This window comes from Miniopterus natalensis, chromosome 11 (assembly GCF_054644295.1).
Source record: "Miniopterus natalensis isolate mMinNat1 chromosome 11, mMinNat1.hap1, whole genome shotgun sequence".
In the NCBI taxonomy this organism is placed as follows: domain Eukaryota; kingdom Metazoa; phylum Chordata; class Mammalia; order Chiroptera; family Miniopteridae; genus Miniopterus; species Miniopterus natalensis.
The window spans coordinates 78071004-78083450 of NC_142091.1; the positions used below are offsets into that span (position 1 = coordinate 78071004).

The following is a 12447-nucleotide window of genomic DNA, read 5'->3' on the forward strand; positions in this document are numbered from 1 at the left end:
ATTTAAAATAAGACAAAGAGAGTCAAGGTATCTATAATCAGATTAATAATTAACTCAAGTGTTCACCCCTGCAAGGTCATCAGCCAAGGCCTCTGCTGTTTCACTCTACAAGGGCCCCTAGCAGGACCTTGAAACCGGAAATTCTGTGACCCACCCTGGAAAACAAGGCCATAAAGTTTATGAGACACTCATTCTATTCTTCACCACCCCTAGTAACCAGCCAATTACCAACTCACACAGGACAGATAATAGAAACTTCCGAGAAATCAAAACTGCCTTAAAGAGGGAGGGATCCTGAGCACTGTCCCAGCATCTGCACCCACACTGCTCAGGTCTCTGCTTCAGGAAGCTTCCACCTGCTTCACCTGGGACCACAGCTGCTCCCCAAAGCCAGAGATGATCAAGCAGGAACATGAGGTGGTCAACCTGGGGGGTCTCCAGAACTCAGGGCCCATGATGTCCACCGTGGTCAACATCCAGACAGAGACCGTCGTGCCCGACCACATCGTCTGGTCCCTGTTCAACACGCTCTTCTTCAACTACTGCTGCCTGGGCTTTGTGGCCTTCGCCTTCTCCGTGAAGGTGGGTGTGTGCCTGGGGGCTTCTCCAGAAAGTGTGTGTGAGCCCACAGGGGTCTGCTGCCCAGATGGCCCTTGGCACTGGGAACCCTAGTGAGAATGCTTTTCTGTGTGGATGTGTGTGGTTGGGTGGGGTTCATTCCCAGGGAGGGTTTGCGGTGGGGCTGCATGGACGGCCAAGTGGGTGGGAGGGTCAGCTCTGTCTCCACCATCCCCAGGAGCCCCCCTTCCACCCTAAGAAGAAAAATTACACCCTTCACACATCTGGCTCAAACCTTAAGTCTGGTCCAGAGAAGGAAAAGTCCTTAAAGATGCTGACTCAGGGTGGGGTGAGAGGACAGCCAAGGGGCCAGGGCAGGGGGAGGAGGAGCCCTGAGACCCCTGGACAGGTGGAGTCTGTGAGGGATGGGTCCACCTGGCCCTGTCCTGCTCAGTCTCCAGGGAACAGGGATGGGAGGGTCCCTGATCTGTCTGAGGGCAGGTGGAGGCTGGTCTGGGCAGGGACCAGCCAGGGAGTCATAGCACTTGGCTCTCCCCAGGACCTGCTCCAGCCCCCCTCACCATCTCTTCTCCCCCAGTCTAGGGACCGGAAGATGGTGGGAGACATGTTCGGGGCCCAGAGATATGCATCCACTGCCAAGAGCCTGAACATCTGGGCCCTGGTCTTGGGCATCCTTTCCACCATCGGAGTCATTGTTCTTCTGGTGTTTGTGCTCCCCGCATCCTTACTTGCAATGGGGAGGGGCACGTAGAATGGCAGGGGTATTAGTCCCCACCCAGGGCATGTGACCAAGTCCCCCCACCCTCTGTGAACCCTGCCCTGGGGGCCCATCCCTGTACCCAGCACTTTGTACAGAATAGAGCTATGTGCAGCTGAACTCAATAAAGTGCACTTGTATGTGACGATGCTGACATTTCCTGGGCAGGGAACTGCGGGGTCCCCAGCCTGCCCCTGAGACAGCCCCAGCACCCCCTCTCCTACCTGCTTGCTGCTCTGAGAGGGGCCCAACACTTTCTGAGATGTTCCTGGCCTCCCGCTGGGAGCAGCAGCTGGACCATGGTCCTAGGATGGGGGTCCCTCCCTCCAGTGCCTAAGCCCTGACCCAAGGGGCACTGGGTCCAGAGCACCCTTGGGCCCGAGGACAAGCCTCCCTGCCTCTGGGCTGGCTGGGAGCAGTGGTGCTGGGTGAGTGCGGCAGGCGAGTCCTCTGGGAGGCCATGGGGTTTGCATGTGGGGTGCAGGGATGGAGCCCCGACCCCGCAGCCCCTCCTGGGCGGTCCCACCATTGCTGTGTCCTCCTGCCTCCTCCAGCCCCCAGCTCTGTTCTTGCTCCTCTGCAGGGTACAGGGGCAGGTGCAGCCAGTGGCCAGGGAGGGACAGAGTGTTCAGCCCGATGGACAGAAACCCTGAGAGGAAGGACCCATCCTCCCAGCAAACCAGCTGGGCTTGCTGGCTGGAGCTGCTGCCAGTGCCCAGGAGGGTCTCAGGCGGTGGGCACCCTCGGGCTTTGGGGGTGAGCCTTTGCCAGGGCCCGGGATGCACATGGGAATGGAGCGGTCCTCAGCTTGACCCCCCACTCCCTGCACAGTGACCCTGAGAGGCTGGCGAAGTCCAGGTGACCACAGGCTGGTGTCAGCGAGGTGGACCCATGTCTCCATGGGCCTTGCCCTTTGGGGGCCTGGCCTCCCCCGGGTTCCAGCTGTGGGGCGAAGTCAGTCCCTTGCTGTGGTCTGTGGGCGGCAGCTGTTCCCGATGGGCTCTCCGTTCAGTCGGGGCACCCACGAGGGGCGGACAACCCAAACCCCCACGCCCCCTTTGCGACACCCCCTGCAGCACCCAACTCCTGGGCCAAACGTGGGTGCTTCGTCTGTGGTAGGCGATGCCTCCAAGGGCGCCCCTGTTCCCGGGGTCCCCCGGTGAGCACGAGGGGGCTCAGGCCCAGGGAAGATGGTCCTGAGGTGGGAGAACCCTCCTCGGGGTTGGGGGAGGATTTGCGCCCGGCAGGACGGAGGGGGGCGCCGCCACGTGACCCCGCCCGGCGCGGGCGTACCCCCGAGGGGCCGCGGGCAGGGGCGCGCTCGGCGGGAAGGTGCCCCTGAGCCGCGGCGACTGGGGCGCAGGTGCTGCGGGGAGACCCCGCCTGCAGCCAGCAAGGCGCCCGTGACCTCGGGCTCCGGAAAAATTACACGCGCGCCGGGGCTTCCCGCGGGCCCGACTGCAGGCGGGGCAGCCAGTGTCCGGGGAGGGACAGTGTTCAGTCGGAGGGACAGCGAGCGGCCTGAGTCCTGGGAGCCCCGCCAGCAGCTGTGGCCCGGGTGCCGGCGGACCAGGCGTCACCCGGCCCAGGGCGGGCGCGGCCGGGACGGTGGGTGCGGTGGAGGCTGGGCGGGGCCAGAGAGCGGCGGGGGCGGGGGATCTCGGGGCGTCGTCGCCCCTCCGGCTCTGGGGTCCCGGCTCTGAGGTCCCGGCCTCCCGCGCAGCGTCGTCTCCTCGCACCGCGGCCTCTCCCCGCACCGCGGCCCCTCCCCGCACAGCGTCGTCTCCCCGCACCGCGGCCCCTCCCCGCACAGCGTCGTCTCCCCGCACCGCGGCCCCTCCCCGCACCGCGACCCCTCCCCGCACCGCGGCCCCTCCCCGCACAGCGTCGTCTCCCCGCACCGCGTCGTCTCCCCGCACCGCGGCCCCTCCCCGCACAGCGTCGTCTCCCCGCACCGCGGCCTCTCCCCGCACAGCGTCGTCTCCCCGCACCGCGGCGTCTCCCCGCACCGCGGCCTCTCCCCGCACAGCGTCGTCTCCTCGCACCGCGGCCTCTCCCCGCACCGCGGCCTCTCCCCGCACAGCTTCGTCTCCCCGCACCGCGGCCCCTCCCCGCACAGCGTCGTCTCCCCGCACAGCGTCGTCTCCCCGCACCGCGGCCTCTCCCTGCACAGCGTCGTCTCCCCGCACCGCGGCCTCTCCCCGCACCGCGGCCCCTCCCCGCACAGCGTCGTCTCCCCGCACCGCGGCCCCTCCCCGCACCGCGGCCCCTCCCCGCACCGCGGCCCCTCCCCGCACAGCGTCGTCTCCCCGCACCGCGGCCCCTCCCCGCACAGCGTCGTCTCCCCGCACCGCGGCCCCTCCCCGCACAGCGTCGTCTCCCCGCACCGCGGCCCCTCCCCGCACCGCGGCCCCTCCCCGCACAGCGTCGTCTCCCCGCACCGCGGCCCCTCCCCGCACCGCGACCCCTCCCCGCACCGCGGCCCCTCCCCGCACAGCGTCGTCTCCCCGCACCGCGGCCTCTCCCCGCACAGCGTCGTCTCCCCGCACCGCGGCCTCTCCCCGCACCGCCGCCCCTCCCCGCACCGCCGCCCCTCCCCGCACAGCGTCGTCTCCCCGCACAGCGTCGTCTCCCCGCACCGCGGCCTCTCCCCGCACAGCGTCGTCTCCCCGCACCGCGGCCTCTCCCCGCACAGCGTCGTCTCCCCGCACCGCGGCCCCTCCCCGCACCGCGGCCCCTCCCCGCACCGCGGCCTCTCCCCGCACAGCGTCGTCTCCCCGCACAGCGTCGTCTCCCCGCACCGCGGCCTCTCCCCGCACCGCGGCCTCTCCCCGCGCAGCAGCGCGTTTCCCCCCCGGGGGGCAGGCCCGGGGGCCTCGCACCTCCCGGACCATCCTCCCGGGCCCGACCCCCTCCTGCTCAGACCTGGGACCCTGGGGACAGGGGCGCCCTGCTGGGGCCCCGTGGCTCATCCTGGGGACCCCAACCTGCCAGCCGCCTCAGGAGTCAGGCGCTGCTGCTGGGGGCGGGTGGGGGGCGTGGGTGAGGGGCGGGAGATCCGCGGCCCGTGTGGGGCGCGCGGGGAGAAAGGGGCGGGCTTGGCCGGCCCAGCGCCCAGCGCCCAGCGCGCGCCCCGCTGCTGAAGGCGGGTCCCCCCGGGGCGCCCTGTGCCCACGCCCCTGGGAACCGTGACAGAACCGGGTACGGAGCTGATTTCAGGGATTCTCTCGCACCTGAGGAGCAGGGAACACGGGCTCTCTCCACAGGCGGCCTCTGGGCTCCCCAAGTCGTGTCCCCGAAGCCTTCTGGAGTGATGGGGGCCTTGGACCACGTGTTCTGGGCCAGGGCCCTGTTCCGCAGTGACTCCGTCCTGGGCCAGGGCTCAGATCCCTGGGAAGGAGAGAGCCCCCCCCGCCCCCCCCCCGACCCTTTTCCGTGTTGCTCCTCGCGTGGGGCCAAGTAAGGTAAGGCCTGAGGACAGGCTCCACCCCACCCGGGGCAGCGAGGTGGGGCAGGTGCGGGTGGGCGCAGTCTCAGGGCAGGCTGGGGCTCTCCCAAGAGCCTCTCTCACAGCATTGTCACGTACATGTCCCCTTATTTTTATTTTTATTTTTAAAATTTTATTTTTGTTTAAAACATTACAGATGTCCCTTTTTCTCCCCAGTTACCCGTTCCACCCCGTCCCATCCGCCTCCCCAGTCCCTCTCCCCACCATTGTCGTGTCCTGGGTTGTGCATCTCTGCATATTAGTTCTTTGGTTACTCTCTCCCCCTCCACCCACCCGCCCTCCTCCCTCCCTCTGACATTCGTTGAATCTATTCTGTTCATCAGCTTATTAAGTTCTTCATATTCCACGTATAAGCGAGATCATGTGATGTTTGTCTTCCTCTGCCTGGCTTATCTCACTCAGCATAATGTTCTCCAGGTCCCTCCATGCTGTCCCAAAGGGCACGAAATCCTCCTTTACAGCTGCGTAGTGTCCATGGTGTGAATGTCCCACAGCTTTTCATCCACTCGTCTGCTGATGGGCACTTGGCTGTTTCCAGATCTTAGCTACTGTAAACTGTGCTGCTATGAACATATATTCTTTCTGATTACTGTTTCAGGATTTTAGGATACATTCCTAGGAGTGGAATCACTGGGTCAAAAGGCAGCTCCATTTTTAATTTTTTGAGGACCCCCCCATACTGTTTTCCATAGTGGCTGCCCCAGTCTGCATTCCCACCAGCAGTGCCCCAGGGTCCCCTTTCCCCACACCCTCGCCAGCACATGGCGTTTGTTGATTTGTTGATGGAGCCATTCTGACAGGTGTGAGGTGAGACCTCAGTGTGGTTTTAATTTGCATGTCTCTGAAAAGTATGGAACGCTTCAGGAATTTGGGTGTCATCCTTGGGCAGGGGTCATGCTAATCATCTCTGTATTGTTCCAATTTTAGTATATGTGCTGCAGAATCGAGCGCCTAGTCCCTTATTAAGTTCCATTGTAGACACATGTGCATATAAACAGCTGTGAAAAGGATGACAGCCTCAGGCTAAGGGCAGCTACAGGTGGCCTCCATCACCCTTTATGATGTCAGAATTGCCTGAAACTTAGTAAGCCACTGGCAAATAAAATGATGAAAATGATGGACACAAGGATGCCCAAGACCAGGGCCCAGATGTTCAGGCACTTGGCGGTGGACCCATAGCTCTGGGCCCCGATCACGTCTCCCACCATCTTCCGGTCCCTAGACTGAGGGAGAAGAGATGGTGAGTGGGGCCTGGAGCAGGTCCTGGGGAGAGCCAGGTGCTATGACTCAGGTCCCCCCCTGCCTGGTCCCTGCCCAGACCAGCCTCCACCTGCCCTTCAACCAGATCAGGGACCCTCCCCTCTGTGTGTCCCTGGAGCCTGAGCAGTACAGGGCCAGGGTGACCCCCCCCCCCAGACTCTCAGCTTCTCCAGGGGTCTCCGGACTCCTCTCCCCCTGCCCTGGCCCATTTGCTGGCCTCTCACCCACCAAGGGTCAGAGTTTTCTGAGTACTTTTGTTCTTTCTGACAGAGCCTCAGAGCCTCAGAGCCTCATGGTGAGTCTGAGGGATGCAATTTCTGGTATGGTCAGTAGGGAACTGCTTGGGGTCCTGGGGACAAAGGCTGACCCTGCCATCCCCATGCATCCCATGCAGCCTCATCGTGACCTGCACACACAGGTGCGCACACACACACACACACACACACACACACACACACACACACAAGAGCTCCCCAGTCCCCAGGGCCATCTGGGCAGCAGACCCCTGTGGGCTCACACACACTTTCTGGAGAAGCCCCCAGGCACACACCCACCTTCACGGAGTAGGCGAAGGCCACAAAGCCCAGGCAGCAGGTGTTGAAGAAGAGTGTGTTGAACAGGGACCAGACGATGTGGTCGGTCACAACGGTCTCTGTCTGGATGTTGACCACGGTGGACATCATGGGCCCTGAGTTCTGGGGACCCCCCAGGTTGACCACCTCATGTTCCTGATTGATCATCTCTGGCTTTGGGGAGCAGCTGTGGTCCCAGGTGAAGCAGGTGGAAGCTTCCTGAAGCAGAGACCTGAGCAGTGTGGGTGCAGATGCTGGGACAGTGCTCAGGCCCCTCCCTCCCCCAGGTAGTTCTGATTTCTCAGAAATGTGTGTTTCCTGTTGTTTCCAAAACTGGTGATCTGGGCGGGTCCTAAGAGGGTGGAAGAAATCTACGTGTCAAGTGACATAAGAAATTGGGGGGAAATTCTGCAGTCCAATTGTGAATTTTCTGTCCCTGTCACTTGTGTCAGCACTTGTCTCCTCAAGGAGGACTGGGGTGAGTCCTGGGGACTTTTCCCGGCTTGGAGCCACCCGGTCCATTCCGCACCTCAGGCCTGAGGCTGTGTAGGTCTCACGGTCTCCATGCAGGGCTCCTACTAGGTGGCCCAGAAGTCTGGGTCTCTGGTGCTGGGGCCCCTTCCACCTTTCCAGATTCTGATCATGTGAGCATCTCCCCTGGGTCCCCCACAGGGCGCCAGCTGCTTCCTGCACGTGTTGCCTGCAGCCTATTGCTATGTGAAATTGTCCTGTTGAATAGCTGGTGTGGCTCTGTGTTCCCCTGGACCCCACTGACCCACTGATGGAGGCCAGGTGCACTGGGCAGTCAGAGGGCATGGAGGTTGAGCCCCTGCCCCTGGTGCCTGGTCTGGGGAGAAGTCAGAGGGGTTGGGATGCACTTGCTAAAAGGCCCCGTGGGCTCCACACACCAGTGCCTGGGGGATCGACCTCCCACTGAGGCTATTTCCCTCCCCCCCCACACACACTGCCCCTGTGATTGTTATGTGAGTAACCTGAGCAGAGATCACAGTGACCTGTGGTGAAGCAGAGGCCATGTTACCTGTGTGAATAACCTTTACCTTCTATTAATATAATGAGGGTAGTTTACCAGTTTGACCACATTTGTGACGTTTCAGCCCCTATTTCTTTAAATATTATTTCTGTCCCTGGACTATCGCCCTTCTTTCCTGACACCATCATTCATTTGTTAATATCCCTTTTAGCTGGGGCCTCTGAGGCCATGTTAAGTTCTCTTTACCTTTCTGTTCCTCACGCTGGGTAAGTGCGATGGGCCCATCGTCAAGTTCACCAGTTCTCTCTTCTGTCTCAAATATGCTGCTGAACTCCTCGAAATTTTCTTTCATTCTTTTTTTTGGTACTTTTGCACTGCAGAGTTCCTAGTTGTTGTTTTTTGATTATTTTTATCTTTTTATTGATATATTCTATTTGGGAGACATTCTTATACTTTTCTTTCTTTTTTTTTTTTAATTTTATTTTTGTTTAAAACATTACAGATGTCCCTTTTTCTCCTCAATGACCCTTTCCACCCCGTCCCATCTGCCTCCCCAGTCCCTCTCCCCACCATTGTCCATGTCCTGGGTTGTGCATATCTGCATATTAGTTCTTTAGTTACTCTCTCCCCCTCCACCCACGGGCCCTCCTCCCTCCCTCTGACATTGGTTGAATCTATTCCATTGGTTGAATCTATTCTGTTCATCAGTTTATTAAGTTCTTCATATTCCACATATAAGTGAGATCATGTGATGTTTGTCTTCCTCTGCCTGGCTTATCTCACTCAGCATGTTCTCCAGGTCCATCCACACTGTCCCAAAGGGCACGAGATCCTTCTTCTTTACAGCTGCGTAGTATCCATGGTGTGAATGTCTCACAGCTTTTTATCCACTCATCTAGTGATAGGCACTTGGGCTGTTTCCAGATCTTAGCTACTGTAAACTGTGCTGCTATGAACATCGGGGTGCATATATTCTTTCTGATTACTGTTTCAGGATTCTTAGGCTACATTCCTAGGAGTGGAATCACTGGGTCAAACGGCAGCTCCATATTTAATTTTTTGAGGACCCTCCACACTGTTTTCCATAGTGGCTGCACCAGTCTGCATTCCCACCAGCAGTGCACCAGGTTCCCCTTTCTCCACACCCTCCCCAGCACAAGTCGTTTGTTGATTTGTTGATGGAGCCATTCTGACAGGTGTGAGGTGAGACCTCAGTGTGGTTTTAATTTGCATCTCTGATGATTAGTGATGTCGAGCATTTTCTCATGTGTCTCTTGGCCATCTGTGTGTCCTCTTTGGAGAAGTGTCTATTCAGGTCCTTTGCCCATTTCTTAATGGGTTTTTGTCTTCCTCTTGCTGAGTGCTATGAGTTCTTTGTACACTTTGGAAATTAGCCCCTTATCAGATTCATCCTTGGCAAATATGTTTTCCCAGACCGTGGGGTTCCTTTGTATTTTGAGGCTGTTTTCTTTTGCTGTGCAGAAGCTTTTTAGTTTGATGTGGTCCCATAGGTTTATTTTTGTTTGTTTCTCTTGCCCTAGGAGATGTATCAGTGAAAAGTCCACTACGTGGGATGGCTGTGACTTTACTGCCCATGTTTTCTTCCAGGATTTTTATGGTTTCGTGACTTACATTTAAGCCTTTTATCCATCTTGAGTTTATTTTTGTGTCTGGTGAAAGTTGGTGGTCTAGTTTCATTCTTTTGCATGTATCTGTCCAGTTTTCCCAGCACCACTTATTGAAGAGACTGTCTTTGCTCCATTGGGTACTCTTGCCTCCTTTGTCAAATATTAACTGACCTTAATGGCGGGGGGCTATTTCCGGGATCTCTGTTCTGTTCCATTGATCTATGTGCCTGTTGTTGTACCAATACCAGGCCGTTTTGATTACAGTGGCTTCGTAATACAGTTTGAAGTCCGGTAATGTGATCCCTCCCACTCTGTTCTTTTTTCTCAAGATGGCTGCAGCTATTCTGGGTCTTTTTTGGTTCCATATAAATTTTCAAAATGTTTGTTCTAGGTCTGTGAAATATGCTGTTGGTATTTTAGTAGGAATTGCATTTAATTTATAAATTGCTTTGGGTAGTATGGACATTTTAATGATATTAATTCTTCCAATCCATGAGCATGGTATATTGTTCCACTTGTTTGTATCTTCCTCTATTTCTTTTTTCACTGTCACGTAGTTTTCCGAGTACAGGTATTTTACATCTTGGTTAAGTATATTCTTAGATATCTTATTTTTTTAGTTGCTGTGGTAAATGGTATTACTTTTTTAGTTTCTCTCTCTGAAAGTTCATTGTTGGTGTATAAGAATGCCATTGATTCCCGGATGTTGATTTTGTATCCAGCTACCTTGCCAAATTCATTTATCAAATCTAGTAGTACTTTGATGGAGTCTTTAAGGTTTTCTATGTAAAATATCATGTTCATCTGCAAATAATGACAGTTTTACTTCCTCCTTTCTAATTTGGATGCCTTTTATGTTTTCCTCCTGTCTGATGGCTGTGGCAAGGACTTCCAGTACTGTGTTGAGTAAGAGTGGTGAAAGTGGACACCCCTGTCTTGTTCCTGTTTTTAAGGGAAATGGTTTTAGTTTTTGCCCATTGAGTATGATGTTGGCTGTAGATCTGTGGTATGTGGCCTTTATTAGGTTGAGGTATGATCCCTCCATTCCCACTTTGCTGAGAGTTTTTATCAGAAATGGGTGCTGGATTTTGTCAAATGCTTTTTCTGCGTCTATCGATATGATCATATGATTTTTGTCCTTCATTTTGTTTATGTGGTGTATCACGTTTATTGATTTGCGGATGTTGTACCAGCCTTGCATCCCCAGAATAAATCCCACTTGGTCATGATGTATGATCTTTTTAATGTATTACTGGATCCAGTTTGCTAGTATTTTAGTGAGGATTTTAGCATCTGTGTTCATCAGGGATATTGGCCTGTAATTTTTTCTTTGTAGTGTCTTTATCTGGTTTCGGGATTAGGATGATGCTGGCCTCATAAAAAGAGTTTGGGAGTTTTCTCTCCTCTTGAATTTTCTGCAATAGTTTGAATAGAATAGGTGTTAATTCTTCTTTGAATGTTTGGTAAAACTCGCCTGTAAATCCATCTGGTCCAGGACTTTTGTTTGCTGGGAGTTTTTTTTATTACTGCTTCAATTTCATTAGTTGTTATCGGCCTGTTCAGGTTTTCTGCCTCTTCTTGATTCAGCTTTGCGAGGTTGTATGCTTCTAGGAGTTTGTCCATTTCCCCCATGTTGTCCAGTTTCTTGGCATATAGTTGCTCATAGTATTTTCTTACAATCCTTTGTATTTGTGTTGGGTCAGTTGTTATATCGCCTCTTTCATTTCTGATTTTATTTATTTGGATCCTCTCTTTGTTTCTTAGTGAGCCTGGCTAAAGGTGCATCAATCTTATTTACCTTTTCAAAGAACCAGCTCTTGGTTTCATTGATTTTTTGTATTGTGTTTTTAGTCTCTATGTCATTAATCTCTGCTCTGATTTTTATTATTTCCTTCCTTCTACTTCCTCGGGGCTTTTCTTGCTGTTCTCGTTCTAGTTCTTTTAGTTGTTGTGTTAGATGGTTCATTAGATCTTTTTCTTGTTTCTTGAGATAGGCCTGTAATGCTATGAATTTTCCTCTCAGGACTGCTTTCGCCGTGTCCCATAGGTTTTGGATTGTTGTCTGCTCATTTTTGTTACTTTCCATGAAGTGTTTGATTTCTTCCTTGACCTCATTGGTAACCCATTCATTGTTTAATAACATGCTATTTAGCCTCCATGTGTTTGAAAATTTTGGGTTTTTTTTATAGTGGTTGATTTCTAGTTTCATGGCATTGTGATCCGAGAAGATGCTTGATATGATTTCAGTTTTCTTGCATTTGTAGAGACTCGCCTTGTGCCCTAACATGTGGTCTATTTTTGAGAATGTTCCATGTGCACTTGAGAAGAATGTGTATTCTGCTGCTTGGGGTGAAATGTTCTGTAAATGTCAATTAAATCCATTAGGCCTAGTGATTCATTTAAGGTCTGCATTTCCCTGTTGATTTTTTGTCCTGATGATCTGTCCAGTGCTGACAGTGGGGTGTTAAAGTCTCCCACTATGACTGTGTTGCTGTCAATCTCCCCTTTAAAGTTCCCCAAGAAATTTTTTATGTATTTAGGTGCTCCTATATTGGGTGTATAAATGTTTATAAGGGTTATTTCCTCCTGTTGGATAGATCCCTTTAGTATTATGTAGTGACCATCTTTGTCTTTTGTTATGGTCTTTATTTTGAAGTCTGTTTTGTCAGAAATACGTATTGCTACTCCAGCTTCTTTTCCTTTCCATTTGCATGGAATGTTTTACTCCATCCCTTCACCTTTAGCCTGTGTGAGTCTTTTGCTCTCAGGTGGGTCTCTTGTAGATGGCATATATTTGGGTCCTGTTTTCTTATCCATTCAGCTGCCCTGTGTCTTTTGATTGGACCATTTATTCCGTTTACATTTAAGGTTACTATTGATGTAAACTTATTTAATTCCATTTCCCCCCTTTATGCTGATGTACTTTTCTCTCACTATTCTTTTTTTTTCTTAAAGCAGTCCTTTTAGCATTTCTTGCAATGCTGGTTTAGTGGAACTGAACTCCTTTAGCTTTTTTTTTGTCTGGGAAGCTCTTTATTTCACCTTCAACTTTAAATGTTAGCCTTTCTGGATAAAGCAATCTTGGTTGCATGTTCTTGCTTTTCATTACTTGCAGAACTTCATGCCACTCCCTTCTGGCCTGAAGAGTCTCT

At 54.0% G+C, this 12447-nt stretch overlaps 2 protein-coding genes and 1 non-coding gene across 3 annotated transcripts; 1 reads left to right on the plus strand and 2 right to left on the minus strand.

Annotated features, from left to right (window-relative positions):
* Window positions 1-334: 334 nt before the first annotated feature.
* LOC107544443 (interferon-induced transmembrane protein 3-like) lies at window positions 335-1330 on the plus strand. The gene is made up of 2 exons (XM_087822323.1): window positions 335-582; window positions 1157-1330. The coding sequence occupies exons 1-2, from the start codon at window positions 397-399 to the stop codon at window positions 1328-1330; spliced, it is 360 nt and encodes a 119-aa protein (XP_087678449.1). The 5' UTR covers window positions 335-396.
* Window positions 1331-5688: 4358 nt separating this feature from the next.
* On the minus strand, window positions 5689-5795 carry LOC148092136 (U6 spliceosomal RNA). The gene has a single exon (XR_015715348.1). It is a non-coding gene; the product is annotated as a U6 spliceosomal RNA (small nuclear RNA).
* A 62-nt stretch (window positions 5796-5857) lies between these two features.
* On the minus strand, window positions 5858-6906 carry LOC107544445 (interferon-induced transmembrane protein 3-like). Its single transcript, XM_016222339.2, has 2 exons — window positions 6659-6906; window positions 5858-6067 (listed from the first exon to the last, which is right to left on the minus strand). The coding sequence occupies exons 1-2, from the start codon at window positions 6842-6844 to the stop codon at window positions 5909-5911; spliced, it is 345 nt and encodes a 114-aa protein (XP_016077825.2). The 5' UTR covers window positions 6845-6906; the 3' UTR covers window positions 5858-5908.
* Window positions 6907-12447: the final 5541 nt, after the last annotated feature.

Coding starts and splice junctions, on each gene's coding strand:
- LOC107544443 (XM_087822323.1), top strand. CDS start 397: ATGATCAAGCAGGAACATGAGGTGGTCAACCTGGGGGGTCTCCAGAAC. Junction 583..1,156: donor CCTTCGCCTTCTCCGTGAAG/GTGGGTGTGTGC, acceptor CTTCTCCCCCAG/TCTAGGGACCGGAAGATGGT.
- LOC107544445 (XM_016222339.2), bottom strand. CDS start 6,844: ATGATCAATCAGGAACATGAGGTGGTCAACCTGGGGGGTCCCCAGAAC. Junction 6,068..6,658: donor CCTTCGCCTACTCCGTGAAG/GTGGGTGTGTGC, acceptor CTTCTCCCTCAG/TCTAGGGACCGGAAGATGGT.